The sequence below is a fragment of the Populus euphratica genome, unplaced genomic scaffold (genome assembly GCF_000495115.2).
Source record: "Populus euphratica unplaced genomic scaffold, PopEup_1.0 scaffold457.1, whole genome shotgun sequence".
Taxonomy (NCBI): Eukaryota; Viridiplantae; Streptophyta; class Magnoliopsida; order Malpighiales; family Salicaceae; genus Populus; species Populus euphratica.
In genome coordinates, this window is record NW_011500338.1 from 12,236 (window position 1) to 33,233 (window position 20,998).

General features: G+C 35.5%; 4 protein-coding genes, 1 long non-coding RNA gene and 1 other non-coding gene across 7 annotated transcripts; 4 read left to right on the forward strand and 2 right to left on the reverse strand.

Annotated features, from left to right (window-relative positions):
* The first annotated feature begins 36 nt into the window (after positions 1 to 36).
* LOC105113793 (UDP-glycosyltransferase 87A1-like) lies at positions 37 to 2,758 on the forward strand. The gene is made up of 3 exons (XM_011010117.1): positions 37 to 194; positions 434 to 928; positions 1,641 to 2,758. The coding sequence occupies exons 2-3, from the start codon at positions 436 to 438 to the stop codon at positions 2,525 to 2,527; spliced, it is 1,380 nt and encodes a 459-aa protein (XP_011008419.1). The 5' UTR covers positions 37 to 194; positions 434 to 435; the 3' UTR covers positions 2,528 to 2,758.
* A 3,468-nt stretch (positions 2,759 to 6,226) lies between these two features.
* LOC105113797 (uncharacterized) lies at positions 6,227 to 8,296 on the forward strand. Its single transcript, XR_840022.1, has 3 exons — positions 6,227 to 6,881; positions 7,179 to 7,300; positions 7,575 to 8,296. It is a non-coding gene; the product is annotated as an uncharacterized LOC105113797 (long non-coding RNA).
* A 2,363-nt stretch (positions 8,297 to 10,659) lies between these two features.
* Positions 10,660 to 13,750, forward strand: LOC105113796 (mitoferrin-like). Of its 2 annotated transcripts, none has more exons than XM_011010119.1 (3): positions 10,660 to 11,758; positions 13,056 to 13,245; positions 13,282 to 13,635. In XM_011010119.1, the coding sequence occupies exons 1-3, from the start codon at positions 10,982 to 10,984 to the stop codon at positions 13,305 to 13,307; spliced, it is 993 nt and encodes a 330-aa protein (XP_011008421.1). In that variant the 5' UTR covers positions 10,660 to 10,981; the 3' UTR covers positions 13,308 to 13,635. The 2 variants fall into 2 exon arrangements, with proteins under 2 accessions (XP_011008421.1, XP_011008422.1); XM_011010120.1 differs by having other exon boundaries at positions 10,661 to 11,758; positions 13,056 to 13,219; positions 13,256 to 13,750.
* Positions 13,690 to 16,856, reverse strand: PBCP (Protein phosphatase 2C family protein). The gene is made up of 12 exons (XM_011010118.1): positions 16,802 to 16,856; positions 16,568 to 16,759; positions 16,046 to 16,097; positions 15,871 to 15,950; positions 15,467 to 15,548; positions 15,205 to 15,275; positions 15,020 to 15,099; positions 14,828 to 14,925; positions 14,289 to 14,412; positions 14,125 to 14,207; positions 13,981 to 14,029; positions 13,690 to 13,913 (listed from the first exon to the last, which is right to left on the reverse strand). Exons 2-12 carry the CDS (start codon positions 16,717 to 16,719, stop codon positions 13,789 to 13,791), a joined length of 996 nt encoding a protein of 331 aa, XP_011008420.1. The 5' UTR covers positions 16,720 to 16,759; positions 16,802 to 16,856; the 3' UTR covers positions 13,690 to 13,788.
* A 57-nt stretch (positions 16,857 to 16,913) lies between these two features.
* Positions 16,914 to 16,984, forward strand: TRNAG-GCC (transfer RNA glycine (anticodon GCC)). Its single transcript has one exon. It is a non-coding gene; the product is annotated as a tRNA-Gly (tRNA).
* A 419-nt stretch (positions 16,985 to 17,403) lies between these two features.
* LOC105113798 (malonyl-CoA-acyl carrier protein transacylase, mitochondrial-like) lies at positions 17,404 to 20,719 on the reverse strand. Its single transcript, XM_011010121.1, is given in 11 exon segments — positions 17,404 to 17,722; positions 17,841 to 17,927; positions 18,005 to 18,181; positions 18,265 to 18,333; positions 18,336 to 18,347; positions 18,448 to 18,585; positions 18,691 to 18,739; positions 19,269 to 19,411; positions 19,873 to 19,939; positions 20,033 to 20,118; positions 20,335 to 20,719. Coding segments are annotated over 11 exon segments (1,182 nt in total). The 5' UTR covers positions 20,626 to 20,719; the 3' UTR covers positions 17,404 to 17,659.
* Between the last annotated feature and the right edge of the window lie 279 nt (positions 20,720 to 20,998).

Sequence of the window (20,998 nt, forward strand, 5' to 3'; positions counted from 1 at the left end):
TGTATGGGGGCCTATAAACTGCCACAACAAATATGGTGAAGACCTCCAAGACCCAAGAAACTGACGCGATATCATCTTAGAGAAGCACTTTTCCCGATTGCGGTCATCTTTTGAAAAAGTAGCAAGAAGTTGAAAAGAAAGGAAAAAAAATAAAAGCAGAATAGAGACGGGGGCACGTTGTGCTTAAAGATTAGGTACCATTTTTTTAACCTCGCAACCAGCAAAAGAAGGATAAGAACAAAAATTTCCAACTCATGATTCCAGATTTCCACACAAGTAGCTATATTTTCTGTAGCTATTAACTTTTTAATTCTTAAAATCTTATCTCAGCAATTTTTTGAAGTAAGTTCTTGTTGACCTTGCAACTTTTCTCCAGAGAACTAAAATGTGCATCAGGAGCACAATAACTTAACAATCTTTCTACTTTCATCAGACATGAATTCTGTTGGCCTGGAATCAACAGCAGTATGCCATGTGGTGGCGATGCCTTTTCCCGGCAGAGGCCACATCAATCCCATGATGAATTTCTGCAAGTTATTAGCTTCAAGAAAACATGATATTTTGATTACTTTTGTTGTCACAGAAGAATGGCTTGGCTACATCAGCTCTGAGCCAAGGCCGGAATCTGTACGCTTGGTCACGATACCTAATGTCATCCCACCAGAGCGTCTAAAAGCAGTAGATTTTCCTGGATTTTATGAAGCTGTTATGACCAAGATGGAAGCTCCCTTTGAGCAGCTGCTTGATCAGTTTGAGATTCCTGTGACTGCTTTAATTGGGGATATTGAGGTACGGTGGGCTATCAGCTTGGGAAACAGAAGGAATATTCCAGTGGCTGCTTTTTGGACGATGTCGGCAACATTTCTTTCAATGTTGTATCATTTTGATCTCTTCAAACAGAACCAGAAATCACCAACTAATTTGTTAGGTATGTAAACTGTAGCTATCCATATTATCTTACTTTGTACTTAATTTCAATGCTTATTAGCATCATGCGTGATTGTATATATTAGTGTTTGGTATAGGCTTAGCAGGTTCTGTCCGAGCTTGAAATCAATTAAGCACTCTGACAAGATAAAAAAAGAGAACAAGAAAATACTGTAAAATAAAAAATATGTTTAGTTTTTTTAACTGTTTCAATGTGAAAGAGGAACTTGGAAGATTGACGTGGAATTTTCAGCCCAGAGGATAGTGGGGCTAGGGTTTTGAACTGGGATTTTCCTTACAGAATATGGTGAAGTTAGGTTTGTGAAAGAGGAACTTGGAAGATTGACGTGAAATTTTCAGCCCAGAGTATGGTGAGGCTAGGGTTTTGAAATGAGATTTTCATTACAAAATATGGTGAAGCTAGGTTTTTTATTACGGTAATAACATTCAGAAAGGAACTTTTCGCGCTGTCCTTTGTTTGATAAATAGATTAAGCTAATGTAAAAAGATTTAAACAAATGGCAGAATGCACGATCTTAGATGAGAGATATTAGCTGCTTGGTCATTTAAGCCAAAGACTTTAAGAATTCGTAGAGATCACAAATAAAATGGTTCGTGTCTTCCTGATTCACGCTTTCCGAATTTCCATGCTAGTTGATATTTCAAAACAGAAAGTGATAGTAGCAACTGGGTATTTTTCTTGCATATAACAGGACAAGTGGATTACATCCCTGGAATTTCTTCGTCACATTTAGCAGAACTCCAAAAGGTCTTCCAAAAGAATGATCAAAGAGTATTGCAGCTAGCCCTGGACTGCATTTCAAAAGTGCCTCAAGCACAATATCTTCTGTTCACTTCTATCTATGAGATTGAGCTCCAAGCCATGGACGCTATGAAAGATACTTTTCAATTTCCTGTCTATCCTATTGGACCTGCCATACCTTACTTAGAGCTTGAAGGTAATTTGTCAGGAACTAATTACAGTCATATGGCCCCAGACTACTTACAATGGCTAGATTCTCAACCTAAAGACTCTGTCTTATACATCTCTTTGGGAAGTTTCCTTTCTGTTTCAAGCACCCAAATGGATGAAATTATTGCTGGACTTCAAGATAGTGGTGTTCGGTACTTGTGGGTGGCACGCGGAGAAGCTTCTCGGTTAAAGGACATATGTAGTGATGATATGGGGCTAGTGCTGCCTTGGTGTGACCAGTTGAAAGTGCTGTGCCATTCTTCCATAGGGGGCTTTTGGACACATTGTGGATGGAACTCTACTCTAGAAGCAGTTTTTGCTGGTGTTCCAATGCTTACTTTCCCTCTATTTTTGGATCAAGAACCAAATAGTAAGCAAATTTTAGAAGGTTGGAGGATTGGTTGGAAGGTTAAGCGAGGTGTGAGAGAAGAAAATTTGTTAACCAGAGAGGAAATTGCAGAACTTGTGCAAAAGTTTATGGATTTGGAAAGCATTGAAGGTAAAGAAATGAGGAGAAGAGCAAGAGAACTTGGAAATATTTGTCAACAAGGTATTGCTGAAGGCGGCTCATCTACGACCAACCTTGATGCATTTATTAGGGATATTTCAATGGGCATCAGGCACTGAACAGTTTTTGAATGCTGTAATCATTTTCCAGTGATCGAGTTTATTCACCACAGGAAAACATTGCTTGTCATGTTGTCAGAGTTCAATGGAATTATGTTCTCTGAAACATGATCAAGGTAAGGAATCAAGTGGTAACTACTTGTCTGTAGCATTCAATTAACTGATGAGTTCAAATGAGGAAAAAAGAAGAAGAAGCTGTGTCCTCTACTCTGGTGAAAAGTAAAAATAAAATCTTCTAGTATTCTTCTATGAATGGTTTTGTTTCATTAGCACTATCATGAAGATGAAGATAAGGTTGTGTTTAATTTTAGATGAAGAAAATTAAATGATAATTAATATTTAAACCGCTTGAATTTTTGTGAATGTTTGATAATTTTTGTGGTTATGATTTAAAATAATAAATTTATAAATAATTTTTTTCAATCATCATTTCAAAAGAGGATATTCAATGGAATACATATACAATGTAAAATTATAATGTGTTAATTAACCGAAATTTTTTAAAATTATGGTTAAAGTAAAATATAGTTTCAATTACACTGCTTTTCAGGAGAAAAGTTATGACAATAGAGTTTTTGCTGTGCAGGTAGTTATGTTTTTTGCTCTTTTAATATGTACAAAATAATTACTTTTCATTGACAAAAAAAGATTTTAGTTTTTCATTTAATTATTTTATTGAAGCTGTAAAATTACGAGAGAAAAACTAAATTGTTTTTCTTTTTTTTATTCCATTGTAGATACCTTCGGGAATTTTTAAAAGCTCCAACTGAAATTTGAAAAATAGAGGGCAGTGAGCGTAGACCAGAGAACGAACACGTATGATCTGCAAGGAGTAGCTTGGAATTGATGTGGCGTGATATGAATGGACAATGAGAACAGCGATGGTGAATTCGAAGGTGATTATAACCTGCTATCTTTTATAAATATATATAAACTTAACAATTAACACTCAAAATATAAATAATTATCAAAATAACACAAGATGAAATTTTTTTAATAAAATAGCATGGTTTAAAAATATTGTAGTTGTTAACAATAACATTAATTGTTGTGGTTCACAAAAATGATAATTGATCCAATTTTGTGTTTTTTAACCATGATATTATTAAAATGTCATGTTTATGCACCACAATATTTAATTTCATATCGTGGTTTAAAATCATGATATCATCAATGAAATTATTTTAAAAAATAACTAGATATTTAATAAAATGGTTGGACAATAGCCAAAATGATCAGACTCTTTTAACTACTATAAAGTTTTGGATCATTTTTATGTTTGAAGTCTAAAAAAGTTTATAAAATTATATTTTTGTTAATTTTAAACTTTTTTTACTTTATGATTTTATAGAGTTAAAATTTTTATAATTTTATTAAAATTTGAACAAAATATCCTATATATAAGAACTATATCCAAAATTGTCTCGCTTTAAAAAACTTGTAAAAAAACACAGTAACTTCAATTAACAAATTCTAATTAAACTTAACATATTCTTATATTCTATAATCACAAGTAGCTTAAGGAAAAAAAACATATATACATGCAAAATGAATAAAAAATAATTCAATAATACAATAATACAATATTCAAGTAATCCTAAAATTTATAAACATATCCCATGTATTGATCTATCTCTACATCGTCTACTAGATGATCTAGACTTATTAGTAAAACAATTAGATGCAGCTCTAGCTCCTGCCTAAGTGGTCTTGTCCACTACCACAACATCATCAAGACTTAGCCTCTCTCCTAAGATTTTAAATCAAGTGCAGCTAATATTTAACAACCGAGACGTTACGATGTGAACTTTGCTTTAGTCATTAGTACTATGAAGATAAGGCTTTTCAACCTTCCCATAATAAGAAGCCAACCTAATATTAATAAAATATTAATGTTAAATTAAAAGATAAATACATTAAACTCAAAGGTTAACATATATTAATCATAAAAAAAGATTTTATTACTTATATGATGTTGAATCCATTGAGCATGGTGCTCATATTGTATTTACCTAAGTGGAGGAACTTGCTCAAGATTCAAAGCAATGATTCACCGTGTTATACTTATATACCAAATCATAAACTTCTCATCAATAATCACAAGATCATCTATGTAAATATCTCATTCCTTATTGTGATACATAAGTATTATGCTGACCTAATAACTTATAATCATCATTTTTACCCCTACAAGTAATGGCATGCAAAGTATCACTCATATTGATATTGTCTAGAATGTGTTGTCTGTAGTCGAACTATCATATTACTTGATTCAGACAATATAACTCGATCATCTCAAAACATATTAACTAGACCATTATTATTCATATATCTATCTTGTTAGTGCAAACAGTTAGAGTAATGACCAATCTTTCTTCCAAATAAGGCATTCATATGACCTGCAGATTATAAATCATATAAATATCAAACAATAATAATTCGGTGTAATTAATTATTTTATTTAATAAATAGTTCAAAAAGTACCTAGATAACAAGTTGTCTATCAAGCTTTCTCTGATAAAATAACATGTTATCTGTTAGTGCAAAAAATACCTAGATAATATGTTGTCTATCAAGCTTTCTCTGATAAAATAATAGCACATATGCTGGATTATTTTCAAAAACTTATCTTGCACGCCACCTCAAGTTAAAAACATGTTAGTTTAATTATATTTTTCAAAGTTTCACGAACACAATATAAATGTATATAATTGCAAAAATAATATCGCAATATATACATCCTAGTGGGAGATGAAATTTAACCTTCATAGTTTGGATTGTTATATCCAGCAATCTCAATATTTGGAGTCTACCTATATGGAGATGTCCCATGACTGCAACTATTATTAAATAAAAATATTTTGTTAATTTTGTTGTGCAAGAAGCATTCAAATCTAAATAGTTATATATATTTTTTCAATTCATATTTGTAGAAGTAGCAAACATCCCCCGACCTGTTTGACCTCCTTCACGCATGCAAGACATAATTGTCTGTGTAAAGATGTCGATATAGCAAATTCACAACTATATGTGGGGATATCATCAAAATTTTTCAAGAGCATCCAATAAAGCAAAGGAACATATCTCTCTAAGAGGTCAGTGAACAATACACTGTGAAATAGATGAAGTATATATGCTCTCGCATACCTACAAATAAATTAAAATCATCATAATAATTAATGCAATCATAACATTTAAATCATAATTGATTTTATACCTCCGCAAGACCTCCTCATCACCATCATCTGATGGTATCAAAAATATCTCATCAATCCATTTAAAACGTATTCTACCCCTTCTTAATTCAGAAAGAGGGGATGATAATCTAAATGACCGCTCGCATAATGCAATTATATTACAAACACTAGTAGATGTGATTATCCGTCTATCAATAGCCAATCCAAGTAAAATTGTCACTTCGTGTAGTGTTGGTAATATCTCACCATATGTAAAATGGAACACGTATGTCTCACGTCTCAATCTCTTAATCAATGTATGGATTAAGCTCTGATCAAGCTTGATATGGTCAAGATAACTAATATACAGAAAACCAACCTAGACCATCATATATAGCTAAACTCACTCATGTAGTCGCATTCACTTATATGTACGAATAAATAGTGATCCCATCTTGCATAATAATTTAAATTATAATTATTAAAAATATAACATTTAATTATAATTAAATTAAATATAAATTAAAAATATATTAAAATTAAATATTTTTACAATATCAGCAAATACATCCTCTAATCAATGTTGATCCTGCAACTATAGAATAGAAATGTTGACAAGTCTAATAAATATATACTATGACTTATGCTCAACATGCTTATACTATGCTCTACATTATAGGCGTGCTCTCCATGTTCGTAATAATGCTCATCCTAATAATTGTTCAAATGTAGATGTATAATAGGAGCAAACAATTACATGACATCCTATGTATTATATATAATAATACTGTGATTGATGTGTAATTACATAAATTTAATATACTTAAAAAATATATCATTATATATTATAGCTTGGTCAATAGCCTTTGCTCTGGAAATTTGTTGTTGTTTTAGAACGATGAATAAGCACCTCAAACATGTGATAAAACTAATTTTAAAAACTTAAAATGTGGAGAACTGGAGAGGCGGAGTCTAGAGTGAAAAAAATGGTGATAAGAGAGGAAATTGCTGGATTTCGTCAGAAGTTTGTTTATTCTAAGAGCAATGAAGGAAAACAAATGTGGAAAAGAGAGAGAGAGCTTCAGGAGACATGCCAAGATGCAGTTTCATAGAAGGGATCATCCAAGTCTAATTTCAATTCCTTTTCCTTCAAACAGTGGTCTTTTGAGACTAACGAGGTACTTATATTTATTCAATTCCGAAATATGTTAATGGATATTGACAATTTGATTGCCATGCATTCGCAGAATATAACGAAATTACAGTTAAACTGTAGAAAGAAATTCTTATTGTCAATAATTGAATTTTGATAGTGTACAAAATTATTTTAAATAATAAGCTATATCACCTAACTAATAAAATCTGAATTAATTAAATATTACAAACCTAAAAAAGTAATCCGAAAATAACAAATAAAAATTTCAAAACATTTGGAAATAACTCTCTCATTTGTGCTCTTTGTTTGGGAATCGAAGGAGCATTCTAGGGGCGTCCTTTTTTCTCAGGTCAGCAGCGATGTTTCCAGTGTTGCAGCATTTTGATCGTTTTGTTCAATGGGAACACAGTGTCTATTCTTGTACAGTCGTTTGCTTTTTAGGTAATTTCTGAGCGATTGTAAGCTTGCATTTTGATTGCTTTACTTACTCTGTTAATATCACAGTGAGAAGGTTGTTTAGGAAAGGGTTGAGGTCAAAATGCTTATAATGCTGTGGTAAATGCGTGTAGCCTGCAACTTAGCTCTTGAGGGTTTTGTGCCATCATTCTATAAAAGGGTTGTTCATAGTGTGGGTGGAATTCTGTTCTAGAAAGCATTTGTGTTGGTGTTCCTTTTCTTACTCTCCTTATTGTTGTGTATCAAAATTATAATGTAGTAAGAAGCTAATTGTAGAGGACTGGAAGATTGGTTAAAAGGTGCTGGAAAAACAGGGAGCAGAAAGTTTGGTTACACGACACAAAATCGCAGGGATAATGCAGGAATTTACAAATCTGGAAAGCAATGCAGAGAAAGAAACTAAACTGAGGAGAAAAGCAAGAGAGCTTCAGGAAATTGCAGGGATAATGCAGGAATTTGGTTCCATACCTAACGTCATTCCATCAGAGCTGGTCCGCAACGCTGATCCAATTGGGTTCATTGAAGCTACGCTGACTAAGATGGAGGTTCCATTTGAGAAGCTGCTTGATGGGTTTGATCAGTCCTTGAGGCCTCCTCTTACACTGACTGATCATTTCTTGTTTTGGGTGATTGGTGTTGGGAATCGAAGGAACATTCCGGTGGCTTCATCTTTTCCTAATTCTTCAACTGTACTTTCTGTGTTTTGTCATGTGATCTTCTATCACAACACGGACACTTCCCCGTGGACATGTCAAGTGAGGTCAAATCTTAACTTTCTTCCCTCTTCAAGGGAGAAGGGTTTTCTGCAAGAATTATTCCACTGCCTTATCAAAATTTCTACAATCCTAGTTGAATCGTCATTGAAAATGGATTTATAATTGTCCTAAGCTAGCATGTGAATTATTTTATGGTAGATATTTTATTTTTAGCATGTGAAATCTATTATACATATAATGTAATCATGGCTTTAGTAAGTGAATTACATTAGACACCACCTAGTATTCTATTTCCTGTGTCTAAACATAAGCTTTTAAAAAATTGAATCTAAAGGTCCAAGGGCCTTTTCACCATGCATTGTTAAAAAAATGATGTGATTGCCTTTTTTAAATTTTGGGATGTAATATGTATCATTATGGAATTACTAAATTAACTTTAATAAAACGATTGTTTTGGTTTTTAAAGGGCAAAATAGGTATTTCACCCTGAAAGTCTAAAAATGCCACCAATTCCTTCTGTCTTTTTCACTTTGACCTCCTATATTTCAATCTCACTCTCCCCTTACAAACTAGCCTAAATTGATCTACAATTTGATCCAATAAAAGCTAAATTAAAAAAAAAAAAAAACACTATGAGCATGGTGTCCATAATGTCTTGGAAGTGATTCATCGTGTATTTTATATAATGAATTTCCCATACTTTTTAAATTTACTTATAATAATAATAATAATAATAGGGTTGTTCATAGTGTGGGTGGAATTCTGTTCTAGAAAGCATTTGTGTTGGTGTTCCTTTTCTTACTCTCCTTACTGTTGTGTATCAAAATTATAATGTAGTACGAAGCTAATTGTAGAGGACTGGAAGATTGGTTAAAAGGTGCTCGAAAACAGGGAGCAGAAAGTTTGGTTACACGACACAAAATCGCAGGGATAATGCAGGAATTTACAAATCTGGAAAGCAATGCAGAGAAAGAAACTAAACTGAGGAGAAAAGCAAGAGAGCTTCAGGAAATTGCAGGGATAATGCAGGAATTTGGTTCCATACCTAACGTCAATAATAATAATAATAATAATTTTCTAAGTTTGCTTGCTTGTACGATAAATCTCACAATGTAGTTTTTCTTGGCTCTTGTTTGTGATTTATAATGCGTGCATCTAATCACATCAAGAATTCTTTTAGGGACCTAAATACAAATTAGCTAAGCATTTAGGGACTAGCTTGTATTACTATTCACTACTTGGCACCTGAACTCCATTCTCACCACCGACGGGACTTTTTTACATGACACCCATTTTTTGTAAAGACTGAGGAAAAAAAGAGGACCCAAAATCTTGGAAACCCTAACCTGTTCAATTGTCGGTCAAAACTTGCAAAACCATAAAGGACAAATCTTTTCTTTCTTTCTTCTGTCTGATAACCCCAAACAGAAAGCTCAACACATGTAAGTCAGTGTGTATGGCTATAACCCTTACCACCCAACACCAAAATCTATCCCTAAAGGGCCTAAACATTAACCATCAAAATCTCCCTTTTTTTCACATCACCAATTCACTCCGTAAAACCCTGAAGAATTCTCCACCACCATGGCCACCGACGCCGCCGCCACCACCAAATTCCAAAACCACGCCGATTTCCGCCCCGATTTCCACCCGGAGAAAATATCCTCCACAACCTCCTTCGATGGCCTCTGTGTTTTGTCATGTGATCTTCTATCACAACACGGACACTTCCCCGTGGACATGTCAAGTGAGGTCAAATCTTAACTTTCTTCCCTCTTCAAGGGAGAAGGGTTTTCTGCAAGAATTATTCCACTGCCTTATCAAAATTTCTACAATCCTAGTTGAATCGTCATTGAAAATGGATTTATAATTGTCCTAAGCTAGCATGTGAATTATTTTATGGTAGATATTTTATTTTTAGCATGTGAAATCTATTATACATATAATGTAATCATGGCTTTAGTCAGTGAATTACATTAGACACTAAGTATTCTATTTCCTGTGTCTAAACATAAGCTTTTAAAAAATTGAATCTAAAGGTCCAAGGGCCTTTTCACCATGCATTGTTAAAAAAATGATGTGATTGCCTTTTTTAAATTTTGGGATGTAATATGTATCATTATGGAATTACTAAATTAACTTTAATAAAACGATTGTTTTGGTTTTTAAAGGGCAAAATAGGTATTTCACCCTGAAAGTCTAAAAATGCCACCAATTCCTTCTGTCTTTTTCACTTTGACCTCCTATATTTCAATCTCACTCTCCCCTTACAAACTAGCCTAAATTGATCTACAATTTGATCCAATAAAAGCTAAATTAAAAAAAAAAAAAAACACTATGAGCATGGTGTCCATAATGTCTTGGAAGTGATTCATCGTGTATTTTATATAATGAATTTCCCATACTTTTTAAATTTACTTATAATAATAATAATAATAATTTTCTAAGTTTGCTTGCTTGTACGATAAATCTCACAATGTAGTTTTTCTTGGCTCTTGTTTGTGATTTATAATGCGTGCATCTAATCACATCAAGAATTCTTTTAGGGACCTAAATACAAATTAGCTAAGCATTTAGGGACTAGCTTGTATTACTATTCACTACTTGGCACCTGAACTCCATTCTCACCACCGACGGGACTTTTTTACATGACACCCATTTTTTGTAAAGACTGAGGAAAAAAAGAGGACCCAAAATCTTGGAAACCCTAACCTGTTCAATTGTCGGTCAAAACTTGCAAAACCATAAAGGACAAATCTTTTCTTTCTTTCTTCTGTCTGATAACCCCAAACAGAAAGCTCAACACATGTAAGTCAGTGTGTATGGCTATAACCCTTACCACCCAACACCAAAATCTATCCCTAAAGGGCCTAAACATTAACCATCAAAATCTCCCTTTTTTTCACATCACCAATTCACTCCGTAAAACCCTGAAGAATTCTCCACCACCATGGCCACCGACGCCGCCGCCACCACCAAATTCCAAAACCACGCCGATTTCCGCCCCGATTTCCACCCGGAGAAAATATCCTCCACAACCTCCTTCGATGGCCTCCATTTTTGGCAATACATGATTTCCGGTTCAATAGCCGGTCTTGTAGAACACATGGCTATGTTCCCTGTTGACACAGTCAAGACTCATATGCAAGCAATCGGGTCTTGTCCGATTAAATCCGTAAGCGTAACTCATGTCCTCAATTCCCTTCTTAAATCCGAGGGCCCTGCTGCCCTTTACCGTGGCGTTGCCGCGATGGCTCTCGGCGCTGGTCCCGCCCATGCTGTCCATTTTTCATTTTATGAAGTCTGTAAGAAACATCTGTCGCGAGATAACCCAAATAGTTCAATTGCGCATGCTGTTTCTGGTGTTTGTGCAACGATTGCTAGCGATGCGGTTTTCACACCGATGGACATGGTAAAGCAGAGATTGCAATTGGGGAGTGATAGTGTCTATAAGGGTGTTTGGGATTGTGTTAAGAGGGTGGGGAGAGAAGAGGGGTTTGGTGCATTTTATGCTTCGTATAGGACTACTGTTTTGATGAATGCACCATTTACTGCGGTTTATTTTACGATTTATGAAGCTGCGAAGAAGGGTTTGATGGAGATTTCTCCGGATAGTGTGAATGATGAGAGGTGGGTTGTTCATGCTACTGCGGGTGCTGCTGCTGGAGCTTTGGCCGCTGCGGTTACCACACCACTTGATGTTGTTAAAACTCAATTGCAGTGTCAGGTATTGTTCTTCTTACTCTGTTTTTAATTCACAGTGAACTACTTTGCCAATTTGAAGAAAATATTAGGCTAATAGAGAGAGAATGCCTAGCTTTTAAAAGTTGCAATGCAATTGAAATCAAAGTTTAGAAGAGATTTTAATGATCTAGAGGGTTGATTTTGAGTGGCGAAGCTAAGCTAATGTTTGGTAGACCTCCTGATAGTAGAATCATACCATCTCTGATCTTGGTGTATAGGCACACAATAAGATGTTTTTACAAGGAAAACTGAATCGTCATTAGGAATTCCCTCACTAAATGCATCATTTATTGAAGATTTACAAGGATGGGTTGCTAAATGCTTCATGATGAATTAATAATCACACTCTTCCAGCTTCATATCTGATATTTATACAATCTCTACTTTTTGTACTGCCCCACTCTGACCAACATATTCAAAATTTCTCACATACCATAACATCAGTATTCATTTTCTGGTCGAACCCAATATAAACTTGTAGCAATCACACAACCTGAAGATTTGGTGTTTTATAAGTATTATGGCTGTAAAGGAAGGAATTTGCCATCTTTTCATTGTTTATACTTTAATGGGTTTGGTTCAACTTTCGACATCTGACTATTTCATATCAGTCTCGCTTGAAATCAATTTTACAAGAGTTGGTCGAATGCTAAATTGGTATTCTCCTGCAGCTGATATCATGCCTCAGCCTGTGTGTTTTGTTTGTCATTGAATTTCTTATAGCTCGTCCATCAGAAGGCTGTTGGTTCAACCAATGAGTCATGATCAATTGAACTACCTAATCAATTTATAAAGATTAAATTAAACCATCTAAATGCTTAAGAAGAACAACAAGATTAGAACTGAAGATATGTAATCACCTACTCCTGAACTAATTTGGACACTTGTCAATTTCACCATGCCTTTCCGTGTGTTTTGTGATGTCTAGTCAGTGATCTTTGTGTTGATCTCTCGAAGAATTTCATTGTTCCACTCCAATTTGTATATATATTATACAACCCCCCACAAAAAAAATTGAAATGAAATGTTGGATAAAAAAGCATAGTTTATGAGAACCTACCAAGGCTACTACTTTACTACTAGATGCATCATGTAACTTATTGGTGTCTGGTACGATGGACTCACCATTGCATGCTAGGGGAGATGGGGTGGGACCTCAAGTTCACTTTCCCTCATTGTCACATAAAGACAGCAGGATGCATTAATTTGTGTATCATCTTTTGCAGGTGTTAAATTTCTCTTTATAATTTGATAACAGCTAACTCTGATTGGATTTGCAGGGTGTTTGTGGGTGTGACAGATTTAAAAGTGGTTCGATTGGAGATGTGATTAAAGCAATAGTTCAAAAGGATGGTTACAGAGGCCTCATGAGAGGTTGGATCCCAAGGATGCTTTTCCATTCACCAGCTGCAGCAATCTCTTGGTCTACCTACGAAGCCTCAAAATCTTTCTTCCAGAAACTCAATAGTGACAGCACAAAATCTTTCTTCCAGAAACTCAATAGTAACAGCAACAGTGACAATGTCACTTAAATAACCAAGGACCACTAGGCATTCATCATTCTGCAGTTGCATCAGCATGTACAAGTAATGGGATGCATCACACGAAGGATCACAAGCATGCACTTGTACCATTTCTCAGGCCTTGTTGCTAGCTGTCTATTTAACCGGTATTACGAGTCCAATGGAATGTTCAGATAGAATGTGCCGTTGTACATGTAGCTGCTTCTTTAATAATCCTACTGCCCCTGCAATTTTTTCCTCTTGTAATCTTCGTTTTCATGATCGTACAAGATTCTTTTATTGCAACAAAATTTTTGACCTGTAATCTGGATATTCAAGAGTTAGTTGTCCTTGTTATGCTTGCAGCTATTGAGTTGGTCGAATTCTGCTATCATGTCTGAGTCATTCTAAATTGTAATGAAATGTGGACAGTTTCAACTTGCTTGGCAGTCATTACAGCATCCTGAACTTTACAAGACAATCAAGAAACAAAGAACAGAGAGTTCTATAGCTATGATTCGAGTTTATTTTCTTGTTCTGCATGAGCTTCAACTGTCTGATCCTCAGCCAACAGGGAGATATGTTGTGACCTCACAACCTGACCAACAATCACAGTGATATCATCAAGTTTCCCACCTGCCAAACAAAGAACTTGGTCACTTGTGGTATTGAGGAAAAAGAACCCATCTTTGCAAGTTTTTACCAGTGAGCTTCATGCCAAGAACTTTCTTCCAGAAAGGAACATCAAAGCCCTATCAGGAGCATTCACAAAGAGAAAAAAACGTCAGACTCGTTGGAAAGATGATTTAATACTCAGCAGTACAGTTACCATTCCAAATAATGTTACCTTTGATCTGGCCTCCAATGAATAGGGGGATTCAAATTCTGAATTCGTAGAATGAATGCTCGCTAGGTTAGCTAATGCCTTTGCTAGCATTGAAATCAAATCTCAATTAGAAAAATGTGAAGTTGATTGCCAAATACAAGTTCTTCTGATCTTTGAAGACATACCAGCCGCAGCAACATCACCATGTCCGGCAACTGTCGAAACAATCTCATGATCAAAAACATTGTCAAAAAGCCCATCTGAGCCCATCACTATGGTGTCTCCTTCCATTACTTCCACCCTGCTAACCTTTTCAAAGAGATGATACAAGCAATGCATATGATAAGAAGCTTACTAGACTGCACAAACCTTTTTTCATTCAAAATAAAAAACAGCGAAGTGGTAAGAGTGCATGAATTCTTTCCTGACCCACGAGACATAATTTTTGTTTGCACAATCATTTTGCTCATCTTTACAGAGGAGGATGAAACAAAGCGGGGTGCATGGTTATCAACTGAACCTTAAGGTTGATAAGCATTTAATTATCTTACACATGAATAACTCAATGGATCATGAGAATTTAAGAAAACATTACCATTTCTGACATGAATTCATTGTACTATCAGCATAAGATACTCAGCTGAAAGTACCCAGTAGACATTAAAAATAAAAAGAAAAATCCCACGTTCTAGTATTGAGATGTGAGATGTAAAAATCACCATACCACCGCATCAAGGTATGTTTGCCCAACCATTTCTGAGCTCAGCTGGTAGGGACAATCGAAATAATGTTCTTGTGGAGATGTGGAAAAAATTATTCGGTCTGAAAGTTGAACAAATAATCAAAGTTCAATTTTAAAAGAAAAAAAAGGGTAAAAAAAGAATGGCAGCAAGAACAAAGGAGTAGGCCACAGCACCTCCACGGATAGCCCTCAGTCCACAATCCCCAACATTAGCGATCTTTAGTGTTCCATTCGTCTCCAACATGGCAACAATTCTACTCAACCAAGAGGGAAGTGGAGCTTAAAGATGATACCATGACGTCCCTAAACATATGGTCTAAGGATGATGCTCTTGGGAACTATGGAGTGGATCAACTTACACAGTAGCCGAACCGACAGCAGAAGTAGCAGCATGTGCTTTCCTTATGAGAATTTGGGGATCATAGTTAACCTGCCAAATAGCAAAGACCACTAGATGTATTAGCTGAAAGCAAAGTAAGCAACCAAAAACATTCAATTGGCAAGTAAAGACTACAGTGGCATACAGTCCTTGTAGAGATTGTTTGAAGAAAAACTAATTAACCAGAACATAACAATGAAATATATATATATGGTCATTAACAGGTATTCCTATGGCACTACCTCCTCATCCTCCACGAGACATGAAGCATTGGCCATCAATTCCTGTGGGAATAACGAAGGATCGACATTCTGTTCAGCCCAACTGAAAAGAGCATTTAAACAGCATGGAAACAATCATAATTCTTAAACACCGTCAAGAAATATCTTGTGTCACAAAACTTTTCATACAAACTTCACACATGCTTATAGGCTTGCATACCAAACAAAAAAAATCTCTTTAAGTCTCTCGAGAGCAGAGCCAAAATATTTGCAAGTGTTTGACTCGTAGCTTATTTTATGATTGTCAATGTGATGCAACTCAAAATCAGTCACACACATACGTTACAAGGAAGCCTATGGTTTTCACACTTCCAAAAATGCATGATAAAAAGGAACAACATATATACTGATGTAAAGTTTCATACCCAGAGACACCATCAGCAACAGCAATAACGCCACCATTGTAGTCGCTGACAAAGAATGCATCTTCCCCACCTCTTTCGACCTATTTTGAAAGACCAAGATTTCAAAGTTCAAAACAATTAAATGGTACTAACATCCAATCATTTGAAAGCATAAAGATGGATAATATCGGCACACCTTTTTAGGATGTGGAATCAAGTGAGTTCCAATGCAAAAGGATACCTCTGACCTAGAAATATTTTGAAAAAAAATAAATAAATCAATGAACTTGTTCAAAAACTAAATATCAAGGCTTGCTTTTATATGGTACTGAATCCATCATCAGCGTGAACTTCTTTTTCTAAATAATCATTGTATAAGAAAAATAATTTTTGGGAGCAAAAAATCAGAAGTACAGGAAATCTCTTTACCAATATCAAACAAATGAACAAAACGACTAAAATCATTAAATAAAATGATAGTAATTATAAGCTTTTTTTCCATTTAATTTACATCGACTGCAGAAAGAAACCAGAATCCAAAATTTTCCAGGCAAAATTTAACAGCAGTTCTCTTTAAAGGACCTAACTCACTTTCTTCACCGACTACACCGTTGTGTTTTCATTTGCAATTTTTCTTTTTCTTTTTCTTTTTTATAATTTCGGAAAGGAAATTCAGTTGGCAAACAAAGGAAAAGATAACATGAGGGAAACAGCTTACCGAATTGTTTTGGTTTGTGATGAAGCTGCATAGCACAGTAACCTGTGTTTCTTAGGAATTGAGTTTCTGTTCGATGACGATGATAATAGATTAGGAAAAGAGGTTGGGAGAGACCGAGAAATTGAAGCCCTGAAAACGGTAACCATCGCCATTTCCCGCTTCAACTCTCTCCCTCAAGTAACTATGCAACACCCTTCCCGCTTCAACTCTCTCCCTCAAGTAATTGTGCAACACCCTTACTTGCAGAGCGAGTTCATATCAAATTTGTGTGGTTCTTGCTTAAAACTTCGAATATTCGAAAGCAAGAAGTAAATTGGTAAAATGTAATTTGTCTCGGAAACAACAGGCACCAGTGGTCTAGTGGTAGAATAGTACCCTGCCACGGTACAGACCCGGGTTCGATTCCCGGCTGGTGCAGATGTTTTTTTATTTTTATTTTTTCCGTTTCAAATTTTCTATATAATGAGTTCAGTGGATTTGGCATTTGACATGGCTGCGTCATGGTTGTAAATAAATCCATCTTTGCCTTATTAGAATTTTTTGACTTTTCGTTCTCCATACCCGGATATGAGATTTGGGATTGGGCGGGTCGGGTCAGTGAAGAGCAGTGGATTGGTCAGCTTAGGAGATTGAGGCAAAATCAGACACGTGTGTTACTTAATTACTATGAGATTTGGGATTTTGCTTCCTGTGCTTTTTATTCCCTTTTTTTGCATTTGAAAAATACTTTTATAAAAATTATTTTTTTATTTTATATCATTATTTAATATGTTAATATCAAAAATAAATTTAAAAAAATAAAATTTATTATTTAAATATATCTCCCAACAAAAATATTTACCTCTTTCAAACTGTCTTTTCATGCTACTCGTACAGAATAAAAATTCATACATTTAATTATTTGACGCACTAGATGATCTGAATCTATAAATTGATGCAAATTAATCTCAAAGCAAAACTGAAGTCGCAAATCATGGTGCAAGAAATTTCTAACTGCCATTCACAGGGAGTCCCTGTGCGCGTAGTGCTCCAGTTGTGATGGTGTTGATCAGGAACCTCTAGAGGCACACCTCTGGCTGCCTTCTCAGTGCGTCAGGCGCCTAGATTCTCTATTTCTGCTTTCTTGTCCATTCTCTTGACAATGCCAGCAATAACCTGATAAAATGACTCGGATAAATTCAGCAAGATAGGAAGGTCCAAGAGTGTAGATTAGAATGAGTTACTGCTATATGGCTCTGGTTCTGTAATTTAAGAGGCAATGATAAATTTGTACCTTTCCAGGTCCTAATTCGTAACTCTTCTTCAGCCCTTTGGCCAGTAGAGTCTTCACTGTTGTTTCCCATTGAACAGGAGAAGTCACCTGCAAGTTTGAATTTACAGGATCAAATTATGGTTTCCCCTGCTTTATCATGGAGAAGCAAATTGCGTGTAGCTTACTTGGCGTGCCAAGATCTTCTTAATTGTGGCAGGATCTGCATGTGGTTGTGCATCAACATTGGATATAACTGGTATTCTTGGTTGTCTGATTTCAGTGGCTGCCAATGCGGCCTCCAATCTTGAGACAGCTGGTTCCATGAAACTTGTATGGAAAGCACCAGCAACTGCTAAACGCACCTGAGAAAAGTGGGAGCTATGGTCATTGGCAGAAGCAAGATGGCCATACAAGAAAATAAAAATAAAATAAGGAAATAAATTACTGTCATTCGAGCTTTGAATGACTTTGCTTTAGCCTCTACTGCTTCCACTCCCATAACACCTCCAGATACACAGCATAATTACCCTGCCAAAATGCATCAGCATCGAAGTTAGTACACATTAAATTAATAAATACACAAAGCATTGCAACAATACTAAAAGACACAGATCTGAAGGAACCTTACAGGACACAGGTAATTCGCAATCTGAACTTTATTATCCTCATCAACATCTTGATTGGCTGCATCACACAACTGTTGAACTTTGTCAGCGTCCAGTCCGATGACACTGACCATGGCACTTTTAGCAGCATCGGCAGCTTCCTGGAGGCAGTTTCATTGAAAACATTATTACTAAAAGATGTCATGAAGCACTCAATTTGAGGTGCATAGAGCAAAGCCATCTGATGGCCAGCTATGAATGTTCACCTGCATGGCTTCACCCCTTAGTTTGACCAGCTTGAGTCCATCTTCGAAGCTATAATAAGATTGAATCCAGAGAAAAAGGACATGAATACAAAGGAAAGTAACATAAAAGAAAGATAGGAATTATCTGTCTTCAGGGATTAACATTTATAATTCTAAAAACACAAAAGCATGCACCAACGAAAACATTAAATATGATGCTGCATCTACCCAAGTCTCATATACTGAAAGCAGCATGACAACAAGCAAATAAACACCCAACTGTGGTAGTCATCAATCAGAATTGAATGTAACTGGATTATTCCAATTTGCAAGTTGTTCAGCACAGTTAACCCACCAAGTGAGGTAGTCATCAAGATCTTAGAAGAAACACTGTTTTGGTTTGCATTTTTCCATAATAGCCATGCTTGCTCACCGAAGAATAAATGAGAATATGAGCCTGAGCGATGGGGTAAGGAGCTCATACATTAATTTGTGCAAACTCATAAACACAATATCAGTTTAATTCAATTGCAAGAAAATTACGTGATGTTGCTTCAGTTTTCAAATACAACAGTTGTTTTATTGAGTTAAATGCTCACCTGAAGGCTCCAGCAAATGCTAAAGCAGTATATTCTCCCAAGCTGAGACCACATGTGACATCAACAGAGTCAATTATCTGCTGGCCTCCATCACGAACTCGGAGCACTTCAACTGCAGCAAGACTTGCGACATAAATAGCAGGCTGCATTGACAAAATCAAATGCTCACTATTAACCATCACCTGGAAATCTCGTGCAATAACAACACCAGATGCATGGCGCTAAGCATCAATTTCACCAGAAATTAATGTAGCTATTTAGAAAGAAAAGTTGAAGAAAGTGGCTTCCATAATACAAACTATAAAGGAATATTAAAACAGCAAAATAGAAGGAAAATAAAGAAGGATGTAAATCAGTGGCATAGTGTTTATCCCAGGTTAAAAAATAAAATCAAGGGACCAACCCAACTGGTGATTTAGTAAACCAATCACATAGGAGCTGCTAATTAAAAAGAAGATGTTAATATCTTCCAAAAAATTAGAGTCTCTTCAATCATACAAGTCGAATCAGGTGAGCTTGTCCCCTTATGGCATGAGCTATGGTAGATTATTGCCAGCACAATTAAAGCCAAAATAAAACATAGCGAAGCAGAAAGAGGAAGTACCTGGCTTATAACAGTGGAATCCAGCTTCTCTTTCGGACCACTGGTGCAGAGTTCTACAAGATCATACCTGTATCCCAATTATAAGTAATTCCAGGCCGGATGTCTAAAGCTGAGTTTTTTGCAACCCAGGATTTAGAAGAAATATTTTTTGAATGCTTACCCCAGTATGTCATTTGCTTTTTTGTACAACTGAGCGGCAGCTGACACGCTTTGAGCCTCCATTCCCATCCCGACAGCTTGGGCACCCTGAATTGCTTATAAAGAAACAAAACACCACCTCCAAAATTAGGACAAGCTATTAACATCTAATGCACTTTAATTCACTGTTATTAAGTACCGATTTTGCAATCCAAACCCAATTAAACATAAATCAAGCCTTATCGGATCATTCCCTGCATCAGTAATTCAGCCCATGCAGGTAAATTAGAGACGTGGCTATCAAGAAATCAATTGAAAACTGACCTGACCGGGAAACAAAAAGGCAGACGTAGGCTTATAATCGATAAACAAAGTATCATCAACAGCAACAGTTTGATTTTGAGATCCAACTGACAAGCTCATAAGAATCCTAGATCGTTTCCCATTTTTAAGACCAAATCCTCGAATTCTTTTATTATAAGCATCGGGAGACGTGAAAGAGGGGGTTTTAAGACAGACGGAGGGGAAAGCGAGAGAAGAAGATGCCATGGTTGAAGAAGGGAGTGTGCGTGTGATAAGAGGGTTGTAGTAGTGGTGGTGAAGGATCGTGCGCATGTAAATTTGGTGCTTGTAATGTAATGGGCAGTAGCGGAGTTTACAAAGAGAGACGTTGGAGATGGCCTTGAAAACCAAAAGTTGGCAGCCAACTGCGTTTTTGTTTTTGTTTTTGGTGATAGCAGTGTAGAATAGTTGTGTTAAAAACTTAAAATGATATTTTTTGTTTGGAAATATATTAAAATAATATATTTTTTATTTTTTAAAATTATTTTTGATATTAATATATTAAAATGATTTGAAAATAAATAAAATATTAATTGAAATAAATAAAAATATTTAAATTTTTAAAAAATATTCTTGAATCTTAAATCTTTTACTCTTCTTCGTTCTACTTCATTAAAATTTAATTTAATTTTTATTTGGTTGAAAT

Excerpts from the sequence above, each read along its gene's own strand:
- LOC105113796 (XM_011010119.1), top strand. The coding sequence starts at position 10,982 with ATGGCCACCGACGCCGCCGCCACCACCAAATTCCAAAACCACGCCGAT. Across the intron at positions 11,759-13,055 it reads AAACTCAATTGCAGTGTCAG|GGTGTTTGTGGGTGTGACAG; the intron begins GTATTGTTCTTC and ends TTGGATTTGCAG. Across the intron at positions 13,246-13,281 it reads CTTCCAGAAACTCAATAGTG|ACAGCAACAGTGACAATGTC; the intron begins ACAGCACAAAAT and ends AACTCAATAGTA.
- LOC105113793 (XM_011010117.1), top strand. The coding sequence starts at position 436 with ATGAATTCTGTTGGCCTGGAATCAACAGCAGTATGCCATGTGGTGGCG. Across the intron at positions 929-1,640 it reads ATCACCAACTAATTTGTTAG|GACAAGTGGATTACATCCCT; the intron begins GTATGTAAACTG and ends TGCATATAACAG.
- PBCP (XM_011010118.1), bottom strand. The coding sequence starts at position 16,719 with ATGGCGATGGTTACCGTTTTCAGGGCTTCAATTTCTCGGTCTCTCCCA. Across the intron at positions 14,413-14,827 it reads AAACATACCTTGATGCGGTG|GTTAGCAGGGTGGAAGTAAT; the intron begins GTATGGTGATTT and ends CTCTTTGAAAAG. Across the intron at positions 14,208-14,288 it reads TGGTGATGTTGCTGCGGCTG|CAAAGGCATTAGCTAACCTA; the intron begins GTATGTCTTCAA and ends TTTCAATGCTAG.